The sequence below is a fragment of the Etheostoma spectabile genome, chromosome 6, assembly GCF_008692095.1.
Source record: "Etheostoma spectabile isolate EspeVRDwgs_2016 chromosome 6, UIUC_Espe_1.0, whole genome shotgun sequence".
NCBI lineage: Eukaryota > Metazoa > Chordata > Actinopteri > Perciformes > Percidae > Etheostoma > Etheostoma spectabile.
Window position 1 is genome coordinate 25,950,326 of NC_045738.1, and position 13,280 is coordinate 25,963,605.

The 13,280-nt window shown below is 42.5% G+C and overlaps 1 protein-coding gene across 9 annotated transcripts in view; it reads left to right on the top strand.

Annotated features, from left to right (window-relative positions):
• The window catches only part of adgrb1a (adhesion G protein-coupled receptor B1a), a 196,687-nt gene that overhangs the window by 177,988 nt on the left and 5,419 nt on the right, over positions 1 to 13,280 (top strand). For 4 of the 9 annotated variants that reach the window (XM_032517663.1, XM_032517666.1, XM_032517664.1 and 1 more), the window contains 7 exons: positions 1,037 to 1,135; positions 5,403 to 5,574; positions 6,381 to 6,476; positions 6,812 to 6,851; positions 9,478 to 10,139; positions 12,627 to 12,662; positions 12,893 to 13,051. In XM_032517663.1, the coding sequence (XP_032373554.1) occupies positions 1,037 to 1,135; positions 5,403 to 5,574; positions 6,381 to 6,476; positions 6,812 to 6,851; positions 9,478 to 10,139; positions 12,627 to 12,662; positions 12,893 to 13,051 (1,264 nt within the window). The remainder of the gene's footprint in view (positions 1 to 1,036; positions 1,136 to 5,402; positions 5,575 to 6,380; positions 6,477 to 6,811; positions 6,852 to 9,477; positions 10,140 to 12,626; positions 12,663 to 12,892; positions 13,052 to 13,280) is intronic. The other 5 variants (XM_032517667.1, XM_032517668.1, XM_032517669.1 and 2 more) reach the window with 4 other exon arrangements.

Below are 13,280 nucleotides of genomic sequence, written 5' to 3' on the forward strand. Positions count from 1 at the left end.
TCCCTGATCCGAGGGAACATGCTGGGGGAATGACTCCCCAGAGCTAGGTGCAACGCTCTAACTGCCAGTCACTTAACACAGTGTGTGAAGGAAATGTAAATGGAACAGGACTTTTACTTTCAAGGCTAGCACTAGCACAAACAGAGACCTTTGGCAACACTGAAACTGACTCTAATCTTTCTCTGCCTGATTGGCTCACGACGTCTCGTTCTCTGAGACTTAGCTACTAACATTACCATGGCAACTACCAGCAGCGGGCTCCACGCTGCCTGGTATACCAGAATGTTGATGAGATATGAGATTTTGGCGTGTTAGTTTAAACCGAGATTAGTTCTTCTGCTGGAGATAAAAACTTGTGTGTGCACGGAGATCGTCTCTGGCTCAAAACTCCAAATTAAATGTAGCCTAAGGGAGAGACATGCAGTTTGTGTTACTTAATTATTTGTCACAATCAATATACCGAATGGATTGATGTTATGTAACTCTTTCATCACAACTGGAGCAATTTTTCTTTGTGAATGCCGAATGCGGTGGCTAGTGGAGTGGAGGTTTGAAATGTTACTGTGTGTGTGTAAAGCTTTGCATTTCCACTTGGCATTGCTCTTAATAAGCAGTTAGCACACACTGGGGGGGGGGAGGCACATCCAGCACATCATCATAATCAGAGCAGCAGAGATGTAAATCCTCAGATGAAATGCATGAAATTAGGCTTTGAGATTAAGCCTTTTTGTATGACAGGCAGATACATGGTTGAGTGGGTGAAACACACTCAGTTCCTTTAAATCATCACCAGTCTTTTGTATGTCTTGGCCCCTACGTCCCCCGGTCCCCCAGAGTCACGCAGGTAAACCCCCCAAAAACACACAAAAGCGGTTGGACTGTAGCCCTGAGAGAGAGATTGTGCGAGAAACACTGTGACTCACTGTTTGCGTGACTGTCTGTGCGTGTGCGTGCGCACGTGCATCCGTGCGAGTCTGTGTGCAGGCGCATTTGTATCTGTTTGTGTATGTTACAGCGTGTTAATTTGACTTTGCAGTCAGATGACAGTGCCACTGTACAATATGACGCTCAAATGTGCCAAGTGCGGAGTTATCTCTTCGGCTGACGTTTCCACCACAGCTACCAGTAACGCCATGTTAGTCCCGCTAATTATTTTTCCTTAACTCTTCTTACCGCTGTTCTCTCCTCTACTGTATGCCTCCCTTCTTCCTCTCCTCCCTCACTTTGATGGATTCTCTTTCCTTTACTACTCTGTCATTTCTTCTTCTCCCTGATGCACTGGCAGGCAGGGTCTCACTCAATATGAAAGGCTCCTGAAAGTGTGTTTACTATAAATATACAGTATATATGTCAATATTTATGCATATGTGATTGATTATGGAATCTGTGTGTGTGTGTGTCTGTGTGTGTGTGTCTGTGTGTTTGTGTGTGTCTTACAAAGCTGATTTGAACACATGTTAAGGAGGCCATGGCTATGGAAACAGAGGGGACAGCATTACACTTTTATTGTTTCTGTGTGTGTGTGTGTGTGTGTGTGTGTGTGTGTGTGTGTGTGTGTGTGTGTGTGTGGGTGTCTCTCTCTTAACAAGAAAACATCGCTCAAAGATTCAAGTCCCCTCTTGGCATTTTCTAAAAAAAATCATTAAAAACACACATTTGTAGTAAGATTATAAAAAACTATATTTTTTGTGTTTTTTAAATGTTCAGAAATAGAAGTTTACACTTCATTGGTGTAGCCCAAGTGTTGGTAATATGGGGTGTGTGTGTGTGTGTGTGTGTGTGTGTGTGTGTGTGGTGTGTGTGTGTGTGTGTGTGTGTGTGTCTTGCTGTGATCTATAAGTGCCTGGATGAATCCTTTACATTATTATCAGCCCCTGCCTCTGTTTCCTTTTTGCAGGGAGTGTTGCTCTCTCCTACGATCCACAAACACAACCACTAAATAGCTTCTCTATGTTTTGAATAACTGACTGAGCAATTAATACCCATCATTTGACTCCATCATCTGTAACGTGTAATGTGCACACACACCACACACACACACAACGTTTCTTTCTAAATCTTAATCTATGGGTAGATATTCTAAATATAATATGCGACACTTTGAAATATTGAAATGATGTTTTTTTTCAGTCCCATCATGGTCCTATGACCTGTATTATTGCTAATCTAGGCACTACTGATATGATATGATATGATTTTATTAAGACACTAAGACAAAAATCCTTTCATCCACAACTTCCGGTCCAATGTCCACAGAAAAAAAAAGTTCTAGACCAAATAAAGAATAAAGAAAACATATTACAGCAGCCACAACACAACAGTGTAGCCCATAAACTGTCCAACTAGAACTAAACATGACAAAAACTAAACTACAGCCACAGATAAATGACTAAATATGTAAATAATTAAAGAAAGCACTAACACTTACTACTGACTTTTCCTCCCCACCTGTTTATTGGATCCGTTTCTTTAGTGTCTCTTTCTAAATGATAATGGTAAATACAATAGGCAACATTTTTTTAATGTTCAAATAATAATGTTTCTTATTTCCATTATGGTCCCATAACTCGTCACCTTGTTCCAAACGTGTCACTTTTCCATATTTCGTTCTGCCCCAGTGCGTTATCCACTTCCTATGTTGAGTCTTTTGCTAATTGATAATGACACGGGTAGATCTAGATACATTAGGCAACATCTTTAAATGTTGATTCTGGTTCCATCATGGCCCACAGGTTTCACAACCACGTCAGCCTCTGTTGTAATCACACAACTTAATTAGTATCGTATGGATTCTTTTCTCCCTGTCTTGCCCGGCCAGCGTCAATAGACCAGCCGCTACATGTAGTCGCTCTGTGTTGTACTTGTGTTGACATGTTTCACAAGTCTGTTATGGCGGGTGAAGAAAGGAAATCTCAGCTAATTACTGCTGCAGTAGCAGGCTGACAGTCTGGGGTTTATGTTTATTCAATTACATTTCATTTATGGTTTCGAGTGATATGAAAATGTCAGGCCACTTTACAGATAGCGCAGGTCTTGGCCACTCTGTAATTCACAAAGACCCTCCAGTTACCCCACAAGAGCATTTGATGCAACAGGGGCGAGGAAAAACTGAGATTATTCAGGCAGAAGGAGGGAGAGAGACAGATGAAGAAATACAAAAATATGACTCATAATAATGATAGAGGTGGGTACAATAAAATGGCACTATGAGCACTGGCAAGTATAGTAACAGTAAACTAGGGCTAGGCAATATATCAATGTATCAGCATTGATATGAGACTAGATATGGTCTTACATTTCGGATATTGTGATATGACACGTAATAAGTGTTTACATTACATCAAAAACTACTTCACAGGAAAGTTATGTCATTTTCTCAACTTACTTGACTGTTAGATGTTTTATTATTAACCTTTACCCACTTCATGTATCACATCATTGTGTCCATATTATTGAAGATCAAAACTCCCATTGTGAAAATATGTTGTGAAAGCGCAACACAACAACACAACACAACAATATCGCCACAATATTGATATTGAGGTATAAGGTCAAACACATCCTGATCCATATTTGATTTTCTGCATATGGCCCAGCTCTACAAGCTATAGAACCATGACAATAATCAATAACTAATCAATATCATTCATTTAAAAATGCCAGGAACATGAACATAGGCCACCTCAGTTGTATTAGCATATCTAATACCATGATTGTGTGTTGTGCTCACCTTTTGGTTGAGGTCCTAATGCTTCCTGTCCTCAGTGGATTGTATTGGAGAACAGCCCTCCCTCAAAATGGAGAACGTTGCAGGTCTGCAGCCGATTAATGACTAGTTCATAAACAATGAATATAGACAACAAGGTCCGGGCTGAAAAAATAACCTGAATTATCCTTTAAATTCAGCGGCAGCAGTACTGGTCTTCAGCCTTTTTACCGGACCAGTCTCTCTGAGTGTTACTGTGGGCAGGGTGGGGAAGCCTCTGAATCAGGACTCACATAATGAGACACATCCCCATTTCAAATGAGGTCGACATCAAATTAATGGCCGACATCAGTAAAACCATTTCCTGTATTGGTCCAGTCCTTTTTATTACCAGAGGTGGAAAGCAGCAAAGTACTTTAAATTAAGTTGTGCGGAGTTCTTATACGACTTCTTTTATGGGTCACAGTTATGGTTTTCCATTTGTTGGACTCTTTCACGTAGCTACAGTATGAGGGCCATAATGCACTGCTTCACTTTGCAGAACACCTTACCTTAAAGGAGATGATGAGCTTCAGGAAACGTGATGCATTAAAAGCAATTGAACAAGACAATCTAACGAATGGACAATAATTCATCATAATGGTAATTCCTTTAAAGCCAATAAAGTCTTAGCGCCAGCAATATTATTTTAATAGTGAAGGAAATAAAGGAAATTGTTATTTTCTCTTATTCAATCTCCATTACTACATGATGTGTAGTGATTGTGTCACCAAGGATGGCAAAGTAGAAATAAGTCTAGTAAAAAGGAAGAGTATATATGTCGAATCAGACAGGAGCCTTGGTGTGGGGGTGTATGTTACATTTATTATGAGACATTATCGCTAACTTTAGAATGTATCACTTTGTCTTATAATAATGAAGACTTATTGCAATGCTGCATGTTAATTACTTGAATAAAGTACTTTTTTTTTTTCCACTTCTGGAATATTGTCTAACTAAAAATAAATGTTAGCCCCTCTTGAATAGGATCTGGAAAATAATCATATTGGTCTGGTTCATTCTCGATGTGCACATTAAAACCATATAGAAAGAGTCCAAAAAAAAGAACAAGAAGAGCAAAGTGGGAGCAACGGGAACGGCACTTCCTCTCTCTGTCTCTCTGTCCCTTAGTCCCTCTGTCTCTCTGTCCCTCTCTGCTCTGCCTCTGTTTGTCTTTGCATTCTGTTTCAGCCTCATTCCACTCGTTTTCCCCCACTGCTCACCATCCCTCCTTCTCTTTCCTGTGGCACTAGATCCTCTTTGGTTTGACTGAACCATCTTAAACATACATGCATGTAATATATGTGAATTATGAACATATATATCTGCAGATAATGGATGTATGTTTTTTTGTCTGTGATAGTAACATAATTATTTGTTGTGACATTAAATATTTATGCATGGTTAGAGTTGAAGGCTGCTAACACTACGCTAACACCGTGGGCATATAGCATTAGATTACCTTTTACTTTATCTCCGGGAATTTTTTTGTTTGGAAGCCTGCCTTAAATGTTTAAAAAAAATCTAATAATCTTAGCTAATGACATATTTGTTTTGCAGCATAACTCTCAGACAACATTGTAGACTTACCCTGTGTCATGTTGACCAAGGTCTCGTAGTGCTGTCGTTGACTGTGGGTCCCCTCCCCGTCCTGCAGGGCATCGCTGTGGAGCTCCTGTGTGGTTTTGCCCCTCCTGGCCCTCACGTGGATGTCAGCTGTCCTCGCCATCACAGACCGCCGCTCTGCGCTCTTCCAGATCCTCTTCGCCGTCTTTGATTCCCTGGAAGGCTTTGTTATCGTCATGGTACACTGCATCCTGCGCAGAGAGGTACCTCACATGACAATATGACAGTTTATAACTCAAAACTCAGCCTAAAGTAATTGTTTTCTCCTCAAAACAGGTTTCCTTTTTATTTTTAAAGAACTATACAAAAAAAAAAAAGAATCACAACTTTCTCTGTCTCCCACAACTTCACTGCAACAAACATAAAAAAAAAAACTTTTATCGCAATTTTTCATATGTCATATGATCAAAACACAGAGAGAGTTGGGTGGAGCCGATAGTCGGATTGAGCTTTGTACCAACTCATTCAGTGATGGCTCAAATGTTAAGAACAATAATAATAATACAATTAATTTACAGCACTTTTCAAAACACTAAAAGAAGCTTTACAGTTTTGTGCATGTGTGTACATGTGTGTATTTCTGTGGGAACCCCCTAACCTTTCCTATAACCAAACCATTCTGCCAAGAGTGTCATGTGTTAAGAAGAAATATTACAATCTTTTTGCTGATGTCATTGAGCTCACCTATAGCATGCTAAAATATAAACTCTGCATGCAAAATCGACGAATTTGCAGATGACCTTTCACTCAGTTATTGTTGTCTACTGAGTCTTTAGTAGTAGTAGGAAAGGTCGGGGGTTTCTCACCAAAACACATTGACGCAAGATACAAGATGCACTCTCTAACGACTTCACACTTTGAGATCATGGCGCCCAACATGGGCCATGGACCATCATCACCCTATTGATCAATTTGGCTTGAGTGGTGCTTCTAGACAAAACCTCTTCATTTGAAACGTGATATTTATATATACCTCCAGTACTAAGATTGTGTTCATGATTTGCGACAGGTTCAGGAGGCAGTGAAGTGCCGTGTGGTGGACCGCCAGGAGGACGCCAATGGAGATTCAGGAGGATCCTTCCAGAATGGCCATGCTCAGCTCATGGTATGAATATATGCACACGTTTGTTAGTTTCACCTTATTATCCAGTACTGGCAGGTAGGGCCGGGCAATATCTTGATTAGAAATTGTCTTGAATACTGGATATTGTGATATCGTGATATGACAGTATTGTCTTTTCCTGGTTTAAGAGGCTGCATTACGGTAAAGTGATGTTATTTTCAGTTGTTGCTGTTCTTTTATGTGCCTTTACCCACTTAGGTATTATATCCACATTACTAACGATTATCTACAATTTTTGCTATTTGATTTTCTCCATATTGCCCAGCCCTACTGGCAGTGTGCACACTAAATACATATGCATTGTCTTTTGTCCTCAGACTGACTTTGAGAAAGACGTGGATATGGCGTGCAGATCAGGTAAGCTCTGGTTTGAGTGTGTTGGGTTTTGTGTTTGACTTGACTTTGGGGAATGCTATTCAAACGCTACAGATGTCTCTTTGTGCCTCCTCTCTGTGTTTCGACTGCTTCAAATTCCTCGGCGTCGTCAGATGTGAGGCATGTTCCCCCTCAGTTCTGCACTTGTGTCTTACAATCAACATCACAGCAGCCTCCCTTCGCCGACGAGCTGTTCTGACAAGAAGTACTGCACATTAATGCTGCATAAGGCAGTTTAGCCCAGGCTGTTGGGAGTGGGATGAACGTGTGCTGAGCAGTTATATTCCGATAAATAGGGCTGTCTGAGACTCTCCTACACTGCCGCTGTATAATTAAGTTCCTCCCGACAGTGCCGCATCAGATACTGGCTCTGCTGTGATATCCGCTGGGAGTGAAAATGTGATTATCTCTTGAGACAGGATATCAAGAAAAGCATCTGGAGCAGAAAAGCTATTGAGACACAGACAGGCCAGATCGAGAAAAGAACAGGGAGAGATGATTGTTTTTGAGTAGAAAATGGAAGCGCAGAGAGCGGTTGTAAGCTATTTAGTGTTAGGGATAGAGCGTTGTCTGATGTGGTTTACCCGCCTGGACATGGTATGGGATATGCATCCTGCCATAAGCCTGCAGTTGTTATAATGAAATGAGGTTGGGTCATAGGGTCGAGGCAAGCCCGATGTCAGCCGTGTACTCCCAGTTGTTGTTTTTTTCTCCATGCATTGTTGTCTAAGTCACTTATGTGAACAACAATTGGTCCAGTATTGAGCGTGAATGCTGCAAAGTAGTCCTATATGGCAAATGCACATTGTCAGTTTGCGTCCATTAAAGTCTGTTTTACCACCTCAGATGTCTGACAACATTATGGAAAGGATCCCTTCAGAGATAGACCTTATTCTTAAAGGGTAAGATCCTCATTGCCTAACCAACCAGACTCAAACCAAACACTTATGTTCACATGTACCTGGGTGAATTAAGAGTTTATTTCAAGCACACTAGAGTGGAACAGGGGAAAGATCAACCACGACGATGACAAAATTACTGTTTCTTTAAATAGAGTCTGGTAAATTTGGCGATGGCAAGTTCGATGTTAAACAAAACTTATTTTCGCATGGCAGTTGTGGTTACATTGCACCTTGTTTAAATCTATTAGCCACAACACATAAGATAGGACAATTGTTATGAGGTAGAGAGAATGTGGACCCAAATGCAGAGACGGATAGATAGTGTTGAGCTTGAGGATTTAATAACAGAAAGTCCACAAACCAGAAGATGTCAACACAACAGCAGGCAAAAATCCATCCAGAACGCAAGCGGCAAAAACAACAGGTTAACAAAACTGGAAATACAGAGACAACGGGAACACAAAGACTGAATACACAGGGTAACGGGGTAACGAGAGACAGGTGAGACCTGGTTCAGGAACAGGTGAGACACATCACGGTGGGGCCCGACAATCACAGAGGCGGGAAAACACAAGACAGGAAGTAAAACAAGACAACACTAGAGAGGAAAACAGGGACGAACCATGTCACAACCATGACAACAATAGGTTGAAAAATGAATAAGTTACCCTGTAACAAACCAGTTTCTGTTGCGTGCTCAGCAGGTTTAGACTGATATGAGTGTCTGAAGGGTGATAAAGAGTTTTAATTATTTTGGTCACAGTTTTGACTGTCATTGCTCTCTAATTTAAAGTGACAATGGTAATGGTGACACTGTTTCTATGTTGCCTCAAAAAAAATCATTGCCTCCTCCCTAACTGCTGCTACAAATGCAGATACCAGTATCTTTTTATACCAGAGCTTAACCAGTGTTTATTGCTAAAAATAGTTAATTTACAATTATACATAGTGGTTCATACCTATAGAGCTAGATAGAGTAGGACTGAGAAAACCACATCTGAGTATTTGTAGGGGGTTGCTTCAGTCTCTGTCCAAACCCTGGCTGGATTATTGACTGAGGAAAGCTGGCAGCTGCTGTCGGGGCCCCCGGTCCCAGTGGCCCCGAAGGCCCTGAGTTAAATAACAGTACCAGCCGAGATAATTGCTACATCCCTTATTATCTTGAGACCCCGTCTTTGTGAGAAGCCCAGTTTCAAAATGGAGTTTTACAAAAGGCTTATTAATAAATAGATTTGTATTTCACTTGTTTACTTGACCACAACTCACTTTTGGTAGGTGATTGGATGAACCCTCATCCCTCACGTCCGTCCGCCATTGTTGCTTATAACGGACAGTCGCTCCTACAGTAGCTCCTCCCCAGGAGGGTGATTGGTTCGGTATGCTAGTAGTTCAGACGCTAACACATTACTTGAAGCCAGTACATTTACTCGAGTACTGTACTCAAAGTGCTCAGATTAAGCTTTTTTGTCTTCTTCCGTTTCATTAATCATGTTATATATATACGTATATATATATATATATATATATATATATATATATATATATATATATACAAAATCCACCTTGGATTTTTGTGTGACGTGATCCCACGATTCTCGAGTTATCTCGTGATACAGCTAGAATCCAGCTGTGGTGTGAGGTAACCCCCATGGCCCCCAAGAAGGTAAATCAGACCAGATCTTACTCTGTCTTTCTGTTGCCTCCAGGCACTATGAAGCGCTCATCTCTCCAGGGGGAGGAGAAGGCCTCCGCTGGGACCCTCACTCTGCAGAAGGGTTCCAACTTCAACACCATGCCGGCCAGCATGGCCAAGGTTCACCTGCAGAACGTGGCCGACTACACCAGCCACACCCTGACCCTGCGCAGGGAGAAGGGTCCCTCCAAGGGAATCAGCACAGAGCTGCCAGGCGCCAAATCCATTTACATCTGCGATGGCGAGCTCTTCAAGCAGCTGGATGGAGAGCTGCCTCGAGGAAACGGCGAGGGGAGCAGCTCCGAGGGCCCAGGCAAGGGCCCGGGGTACGTCATCCTGCCGAGCAACAACACGGGCACCCTGAAGCTGGCCAAGGGGAAAGAGGAGCAGGCTGCCAAGTACAACATGGGCATCGAGCAGCTGCCTCAGACCAGGCTCATTCACCTGGCCAACCCTGCCAGCGGAGAGCCGGTGCCTGGCTTTGGGCTGAAGAGCCTTCCCGCCGACCAGATCAGTGTGTCGTGCTCTGACAGAGACTCGCCTGTACACAATCTGCAGAATTTGCCCAGAGACTCCCACGCGGCCAACAACATGTGCGACGGGGGAGATTCTGGAAACTCTGGTGTGATGTCAAAGAGTGAGACCGTCTCCACGCTGTCCATGAGCTCACTGGAGGTAAGACCACTACACTGATCAGCATAGTCTCGTCATAGCAATACATTATCAGCCTCACACCCACATACGTCAAATAAGACATGCATGGAAAGTTGTGTTTTGAATTCCTACTGCTTGGCATACATTCTCAAGAACCACGCCTTTATGTGAAACTGTTTTTATATTAGAGTTAAGCCTTTAATTTGTCCTGTGTAACATTTCCATTTTCCATTCTCTGATCGGCTTGTTTTAATGCTGTTGATGCTTTTTGCTTTAATGCACATTCCCCACGCTTGAAGTACTGTTCTCAATAAGTCATTCTTTCAAATCCATTCTAATTTGTTGTTTTTCAAGCACGGCTAAATTTCTGTCAATAAAACTCAACGCTTCCTGCACAGGCGTAGGGTGTCAGTAGAAACTGTTGATGGTTTTATCCCGCGTATCATAGACCCTGCATCTGAGACGACAAGGTGTGGGGATCACCAGGAGCCCCACGATGCAATATTATCACAATAATTATGTCACAATACGATGTTATCGCAATATTTATGTCACAATGTGATGCATTGTTACAAAGTGGCCACAGAAAATATTGCGATACTATGTTTTATCGATTTTTTACCCACAACGTCCTGACAAATAGGCTAGCGTGTTAGAATGTTTCTTCTTTTCTCGTCCACTGTAACAAATCCCCTGACGTCTCCTGTGATCAGCTTACTGTCCAACTTCTGTCTTTATAATGCGTTGTTATCAACTGGTATTGGTAACAATGGCTAACCTGGATGGCGCTAGCTCCTCCTTCCTGATGACATCACATAGGTTGTGAAAGACGTCATTTCACGACAAGACGTTATGATTCTGTAATTGCCCCATCGGATAGAGTGACCATCTTAAAAGAAGGAAATATCCATGTAGTCTGAACCGGGCATTACACGTGAAAGGCATTGAAATGTGAAACGCCTGCAGGAGGCGCTGAGTTTCATTAGTAGTACCGAAAAAGAGTCCCAATTACAACTGATTGCAAACACTGTTTGTGTTCAGGAGTTCTGTTGAAGTTTCAGTGGTGGTTCTGGGGGGGGGGGGGGGGGGGGGGGGGGGGGGGGGGGGGGGGGGGGCAATGGTCCTCTCTGCCCCCTCTTCCCCCTAAATTTGTCAAATATTGTCATACCTTTATACGCATAGAGGGGATATTATTCATGTGCAGTGATATATCAAATGTAGGCCAACACTGTATGAATAGTGCGTTTAAGTTATATGTCTACTGTTAATCTGAGGGTTGGTGCTGTATAATACTCACTATATTTGGACCCCTGAAGTCGTATGTGGCCCCAGCTTGGCCCCTCCATTTCAAATGTTCCAGGACCACACTCTACTGATTGAATTAGTGCTGTGGAAAAGGACACATTAATGAATGAACCATGAGAGCCACTGTAACGCCACGCTTAACCTATAATTAGCATTAACTGCTGTGCTTTTTTTCTTATTCATGTATCAATGTGAATGATGCCATATCATGCCAGCATACTGTTTTGTCCCCATCTTTTATACAGTGTATATATATATACACAGTATATGTATATGCTTGTTCTTGAAGGAGGGGGAATTGGTGGGTCTTTGTAAATTATGGAGTGGGGTCTAGACCTACTCTATCCTCTTGTTATTTTACATTAAATAAAATTGCATTGAAATTGTATGTATATATAATTTTTCTAGAATCATTTAGGCTATGTGCCATGTATCGTGCCACCGGCCATGTTTGATCCACGCAGCATTAGCACTCTCCGTTGGAGGGAAATGATTAACACAAAGGATCAACCAGGGAGCTACACATTAATAAACTGAATACTAAATCATAGACATGAATAAAATTATTATTAATTAGATCTCCACAGGGCAGCACAGAGCTGCATTCCTTGTACTCTTAGGTCACCCCCTCTCTGATGCTGACCACAAGGCAACAAGCCCCCTTACTTCATTCATAACAACCCTCCATCAGCAGAAGGAGCCCGTGCAGCGTGTTGTGGCCCCGTGTAAGGACAGCATCTTTAAAAAGATTAGTTTTCACTCGCCACCGAGTGCCGACAGCAGTGTCACGATGAGACGACACAGTGATCAGCACACAGCGGCCTGGACATCTGCCGGCTGGTGTCTTTTCGCTCCGGGGCAAAACACACACTTCCATAATGCCGTGCGAGGCGGCAGCTGCCACGGCAACCAAGCGGCCTGAAGGTCAGGTTTTCCCTTCTCCACTCGGGGATGCAGGACTTAAAGGTCTTTCGGTCACAATCTGTTAACTGCAAACTTGTGCCAACAGGGTCAGAATGACCAGCAGCCTTGTTTCTCTCCCCCCCCCCCCCCCCATGACTCACTGCCCTTAAACACCCTTTCTTGTCTGGCTGATGTAGACACACACAATGAAAGAGTTAAGAAACACTTGAGCATTTCTGCTCAAAAGGCACACAATAACCAAGACACATCTTTAATCTCTCTGTCTCATCTCCCCCCCAGAGACGAAAATCACGCTATGCAGAACTTGACTTTGAGGTAATTTTAGTCTCTTTGATTCCTACAGAGCCTAATTTTTTTTTTTTTTTAGATTTAGACCAAAGAGCTGATGTCTTGATGGCTTGCATACAATTATCAGATTTATTCAAAGCTTGGGTGTTACTGTAGTGTTGAGATTCGAGACATTCAATGTGAAAGGGGGGTTAAAGTAGGATTGATGGTAGCCTGTGCTGTGTACCTTGTGCGTAACGTGCAATGTCCCTGTGTAGAAGATTATGCACACCCGGAAACGCCACCAGGACATGTTTCAGGACCTGAACAGGAAGATTCACAGTGCAGACAAGGATAGAGAATCCCCACCTGTTGACGCCAAAGCTGCCAAAAGATGGAGTGTGTCCTCTGCCAGCAGCGACAAGACCAACATGAGTGTAAATAGTTTAACTTTATTCTGTTCTGCCACCCCCCCCTTCCCTCCCCCCTTCCTATATCTAATATTCTCCTTTTCTCGTACCAATATCCCAAATCACCACTCGCCAGTGGTTAATTATTAGTGCAGCCATTTTAAAGGTTAGATTTTTTTGGAATCTGCTTACACTGTCAGTGTCAGATGACATTAGCTGTGGGGGTGTCAAGGGGGGGGGGGGGACATATAAACTT